This window comes from Atta colombica, unplaced genomic scaffold (assembly GCF_001594045.1).
Source record: "Atta colombica isolate Treedump-2 unplaced genomic scaffold, Acol1.0 scaffold126, whole genome shotgun sequence".
Lineage (NCBI taxonomy): Eukaryota > Metazoa > Arthropoda > Insecta > Hymenoptera > Formicidae > Atta > Atta colombica.
In genome coordinates, this window is record NW_017259213.1 from 4,777,433 (window position 1) to 4,783,333 (window position 5,901).

Sequence of the window (5,901 nt, forward strand, 5' to 3'; positions counted from 1 at the left end):
GCAGTCGAGCGAATTTCACTGGTGAACTGTCACGCGCAGAATTACGTGTATATTTCTCAGCTAGAAATACTCGTGGCAAAATAATTCATATTATCTGTAAGTTTTCAAGTCTCTGCGCGTTCGCCGGATGTGTCTTAGGCTCGTTTTTTCATTATTTGATGAATTTATGATTTGTTTTATTTAATGAGCTTCTGTAATGATGTCAAAGGTGAAGCCTATTGAGTGAAACAACAGATTAAGCTTAACCACAAGTTAATCAGATAATGAAAAACCGAGCCTGAGTGAAACATAAGGTTAAGTTTAACCACAAGTTAACCACTAATAAAAAATTGGATTGCGTGATTAATGAACTTTTCGCAATTTTAAATATTACAAAGTTTATAATTGAGCGAGTTCAAGTCGAGCAAAGCAGCTAGGTCTGCTTGTCGAGCAATTAAACATGATTGGTTGCATCCACAGGTAAGAACCAATTATGCTCATTCACTCGGCAAGCATACCTAGCCACTTTGTCGTCTTGAATTCGTGTGTATATTGTTACGCGGCGATTTCTTGGGAATGAGCGCGTTGCATGTCGTTATGAAGAATAAATTCGTGCTGAATATTATGTTACTAATAATACTTTGTGCTTGAATTTAAACGATCAATTGCGTAGTATGTACATACTTCTGCGGGTAAATGGAACGCAATACAAATCGATTTAAAATCAGCCGATCATTTCCTCTTCCTGCTACAACATGAGAACTTCCATCGGAATGAAGAACACGCCTTTACAACAATCGATCAAATGGGATAAGCTTACAAAGCCGATTTCAAACGATGTTACGTATTATGAAAGTTCCGTGATTGCTTTAATCAAATATGGCTCGATATGCTGCTTTAGTTACAAATAGCCGATCTGCAATATTTCCGACTGATTCTTGAGAATTCCGGTGGATAATTCCCGGTAGTTGATTTTCCTGACAATTAATATCTTCTAACAGCGATATGATTTTTTTTCTTTTTTTCATCGCACATTTTGCGGTTCGTTGATTTGTAGGGGCTGTTATTAAAAGCATTCGTTGAGCTCCCGCCTGAAAAACACTCCCCTATATCGTGGTACTTTCGTCCCCTTTCCGCATTAATTAAATCAATATTTACTTCGTAGACGAACATGTAATAATGAAGTTTGACAATCCCCTCGTGCTCTGGTTGGTGTACAGAAACCGAAAGAGAGAGAAGTCAGAGAAATGAGAGAGGGGAGGGGAGAGAGAGAGAGAGAGAGAGAGAGAGAGAGAGAGAGAGAGAGAGAGAGAGAGACCGAGTACCCTCGGATGATGAAGTACCCGACGGTTTTGACACGACGAGCGGCAAACAGAACGGAGTTATACGGAGGAGTGATGTTTTCCCGGATTTCCAAGTGGTAATTACACGGAAGTAAGGGAACGTGAAAAATGTTATTCCGTGTGACCCATTTCTCTTTGCGATCGCTATCTCTTCAAAGGAAAGAAAGAAGTTAGATTTAAGAAACCCGCTGAACGAGGCAAGCTTCTTCAACGGCTCGATATCGAAAAGGAGTTTTTAACGGTCGTGACGCATAAGTTTCTATGAAAATGCGAAATTATGTCATCTTACCGCGTTTCATACGGCGTTCATTGCATTGACCGTTTTTCTCAGTGACACTATATACGCGTATCGTTAAACTTTATGTTTTTATTAGCGACGTTTCCTGTGTCGGGAATGCGACAAAGTCGGGCTGCTTGTCGAACACTCAAAGCACGAAAATGGAAACATTTTCCGCGCTCTCAGACTTACCGTAGGCTCTCGTGCAGAAAATAATACCTCGTGCGTGCGGAATATATGTATGCGCCGCAATCTGCGACCTAATAATTTATGACACAGAGAAAAAGCGCCGCTGGGATGCTTCACGTCGCGATTTATTAGGGACATTAATGATTTTACCTATTGTTACATTTACAAACCATTTACAGTTACACGTTCGGGTTTTGTTAAATATTAAATATACATGCGAATAATTATGATTACTTAACTCTGTGACTATACGGATCCATTTATTCAGACAGCGTATTTATGTTGCAGAAAAAATATATGTAATAAATAAATTGAACAATAAATCTGCGAGAATTATTGACCAACAATAAAAAAAATTTAAATTCTCTGTAAATAAAAGTGTTAGCGAGTTAAAAAAAATAGAATGAAGTGGAAGTGAGATAGAAGTTCAAAGATAAACGTCCCTTAAACCGAATGAAAGCGAATACATACATCTGTGCTATTATTTTTTTAATTGTCGCTGAACATTTTTTCTGGAACATTTTTTCTCACTTTGATCTGTATGAATAATCGGCGATAAAAAAATTGTGAAACTTTCGAAACTTTTGAATTGCTTTGGCAGATCTCATATAAAACACACACGCGATACGCGTATCTCTTAGGTTTGATTTCTATTTCAACTTGTAAATCTATATTACCGCCGATCAAAGAGTTTGTCTAAAATAAGCGAATTGAATTGGCAAATACCAATCGATTTCCGCAATCGCGTAAAATTTCGCAAAAGAAACGTGAGTAAAAGTCTGTATTAATTTTCGTTCGAAAAGATATTCTCAAATCTTGGAATCGTATTACTTGAAACATTTCGAAAAATTTAGCCGTGATTTTATATTGATTATATTTCACGTATTTCGAACGTTACTAAATATCACTTGATCTGTATAAATATATTTAGTATTCGTTAGCTGAATATTCGATTCCATAACCAATTTGACTTTTGTATATTTAAACCAAACGTTAAACTATAACTCTTTAGTATCAGAATTACGGATTCATGTTACAAATGTAGCGCTGTTATTGGATACCGTTCGGCAATTAAAACAAACTAAAAAAAAAGAGAAAGAAAAGAGAGTAAGAAGAATTTGCTTACAATATAACGACTGCAACCAATTTGATTTACAGAGAGTATCCTGGACGACATGAACTCGAGCGGAGAGTCCGGCGGAACGATGTCGGAAGATTATGAAGTCGGAGGCTGCAGCGTCCCGGAAGAAGAGACGGGCTCGAATCTGCCAACATGGGAAGCGGTGGCAGCCACGTTGACTTTGGGCTTCCTCGTGCTGGCGACGGTGTTCGGCAACGCATTGGTGATCCTGAGCGTGTTCACGTACCGGCCACTTCGGATTGTCCAGAATTTCTTCATCGTCTCGCTGGCGGTGGCCGATCTCGCGGTGGCGATACTCGTGATGCCATTTAACGTAGCTTACCTGCTATTGGGCAAATGGATCTTCGGCATTCATCTGTGCAAGCTGTGGCTGACATGTGACGTGCTCTGTTGCACCGCCAGTATCCTCAATTTATGCGCCATTGCGCTTGATCGTTATTGGGCGATCACCGATCCGATTAATTACGCCCAGAAACGCACCCTGAAACGAGTCCTTGGAACAATCGCGGGCGTATGGATCCTTTCGGGTGCGATCAGCTCGCCGCCATTAGCCGGTTGGAACGACTGGCCAGAAGAATTGGAACCAGGCACTCCCTGTCAGCTTACCAGACGGCAGGGTTACGTTATATACTCGTCTTTGGGCTCATTCTTTATACCGTTGCTGCTGATGAGTCTAGTTTACCTGGAGATCTTCTTGGCGACGCGTAGGAGACTGCGAGAACGGGCCCGACAGAGCAGGCTGGGTCCAGTGCAGTCCACCAGACATCGCGAGACCGACGATGCCGAGGAATCAGTCAGCTCAGAAACGAATCACAATGAACGCTCGACGCCTCGACTACAAGCGAAGCCATCGCTAATCGACGACGAGCCTACCGAAGTGACGATAGGTGACAACGATCGTCGTACCACTGCATCCACCAGGCGAGGTGCCGGCGCCGGTGATGCCATCCCTGATACCTCGACCGTCTACCAGTTCATCGAGGAGCGACAGCGGATCTCGTTGTCCAAGGAAAGACGCGCGGCGAGAACCCTGGGTGTCATCATGGGTGTCTTCGTCGTCTGCTGGCTGCCGTTCTTTCTCATGTACGTCATTGTGCCGTTTTGTCCGGCCTGCTGTCCGTCTGAGAGGATGGTATATTTTATCACGTGGCTCGGCTATGTTAACAGCGCTCTGAACCCCCTGATCTATACGATCTTCAATCTTGATTATAGAAGGGCGTTTAGGCGGCTATTGCGAATCCGCTGAGAGTCCTCGCGGCCGTCGCGTTTGGCCTTTGGGCTTTAACAGACGAGGAGGATCCTCGCGATTTCGTTCGGCATCCAGCCGTCCGAATCTCTCTCGCCGTTCGCGAGCCACGCGGTATCTCGAGCGGTGATCGGTTATAATAGCCTCTACGTCACGACTTCTATACTCACGGGATTTCCGTCTGCTAGCCAACAGGAGTCGTTAAATAAGTTCTTCGTCCAGGGAAAAGCGCGTCGCTCGTCGTATCATGCCGGGTACGATACGTTGTAAATTAATGGAAATTCAGATGTCTCGCTTACCTCGATCGCTTGTTCGCGCACAGCTCGTTATTATGTTTCGCAGCGAAAACTTGAGTAGTCAGCACAGAGACGACGATGATGGCGACGTGTTAAACGAAACGACGAAGCGTCGCCGAGCGTGAACTCCGGAGTAAGTAAGTTATCAGTAAATTCGCAGGATTATTACCGTTTTACACCAAGTTACGAACTAACTCTACGAAACTTGATAATTTATTTTCCTCCACCATGTTTAATTAAGGTATCGATCCTATTAACCTGAATAATTATGTTTATCCGGTGACTAGCGATGAAGAAAGCACAGCCATAATTCTCTATACCAAAGAAATGTATTACAACTATTATTTATGTCGTAAGAAGAGAGAAATATATGCAAATTTTCTCAGACAGTAAATTTTGATGTCATAAACGTACATAACGATAGATTAAAGATTGTTTTCGCGAAAATTATTGGAATTGGTAGAACCAATTAATCTGTCCCTAGTATACTTAACTCTTAAATCAAACATTCACAAAGTTTTTGAATTATTACACGACTTTCAAAGTAAATTTCTTTTTTTATGGAATGAAAAGTTCCATAAAAGGAACATACCATCATAAGAATCTTGAAAATTTTCTTCAACTAGTATAACGGATTGCCGTGGCTTCGAGAAAGCCCGAAGAACGATGTGCACTTACCGTCGGTACTTCTCTGAAAATTTATCAGGAATCCTAAGAAAACGTCGAGAAAATGGATGGTTTCATCCTAGAAATTCACGAAGCGCATCGCAATCAAGATTGGCAGTTGAGCCAGCGGCTAATCCGACCCTGAAGAGCTTTCAAGGGAGAAAGTTGAAGGGAAACTTTCTGCGGGAGTGATAAAAAAAAGGAAATTATGCTTTCTGTGCTGGCCGGCGATCATCTTTCCCGAATATCATTATGTAAAGTTTCGTCAAATGTATAAATTTTCTCTCTTATTGGTTTCGATAATCAATCTAGTTGAAAAATGATTAATGATCGAATTAGCTCTCGTGAGCGTGTAAATGAGATTTATCATTAAATCGATATAATGCTCGCTACCGGGATTGTAATAGAATCGAGGTCATCGAGGAAGTCTCGCAAGAAGCTAAAACCGTCGTTTCTTTCCTTCTGTGGCTTCGATGATCAATCTAGCTGTGCTGGAAAATGATTAATGATTGAATTAGCTCCCATGAACGTGTAATTGAGATTTATCATTAATATTCGATACCGGATTGTAATGGAATCGGGGTCATCGAGGAGGTCTCGCGAGAAGCCATTGTCATTTCTTTCCTCGTCGCGCACAGAGTTTCCGTCTTCTCGATGCACGAGCGCAAATATTTCCGTAGAACGTCATCAAGTAAAGTAACTGTCTGACGATTTAGCTCGACGGCGAAAGAAGGAGACGTGCTTTTCTTCTACCAACGACAACG

General features: G+C 41.8%; 1 protein-coding gene across 2 annotated transcripts in view; it reads left to right on the forward strand.

The window, feature by feature from the left end:
- Nucleotides 1-5,002, forward strand: part of LOC108695005 (tyramine receptor 1) — an 18,129-nt gene extending 13,127 nt beyond the window's left edge. For both annotated transcript variants that reach the window (XM_018204713.1, XM_018204714.1), the window contains one exon: nt 2,947-5,002. In XM_018204713.1, coding sequence (XP_018060202.1) covers nt 2,964-4,175 — 1,212 coding nt within the window. In that variant the 5' untranslated portion in view covers nt 2,947-2,963 and the 3' untranslated portion in view covers nt 4,176-5,002. The remainder of the gene's footprint in view (nt 1-2,946) is intronic.
- Nucleotides 5,003-5,901: the final 899 nt, after the last annotated feature.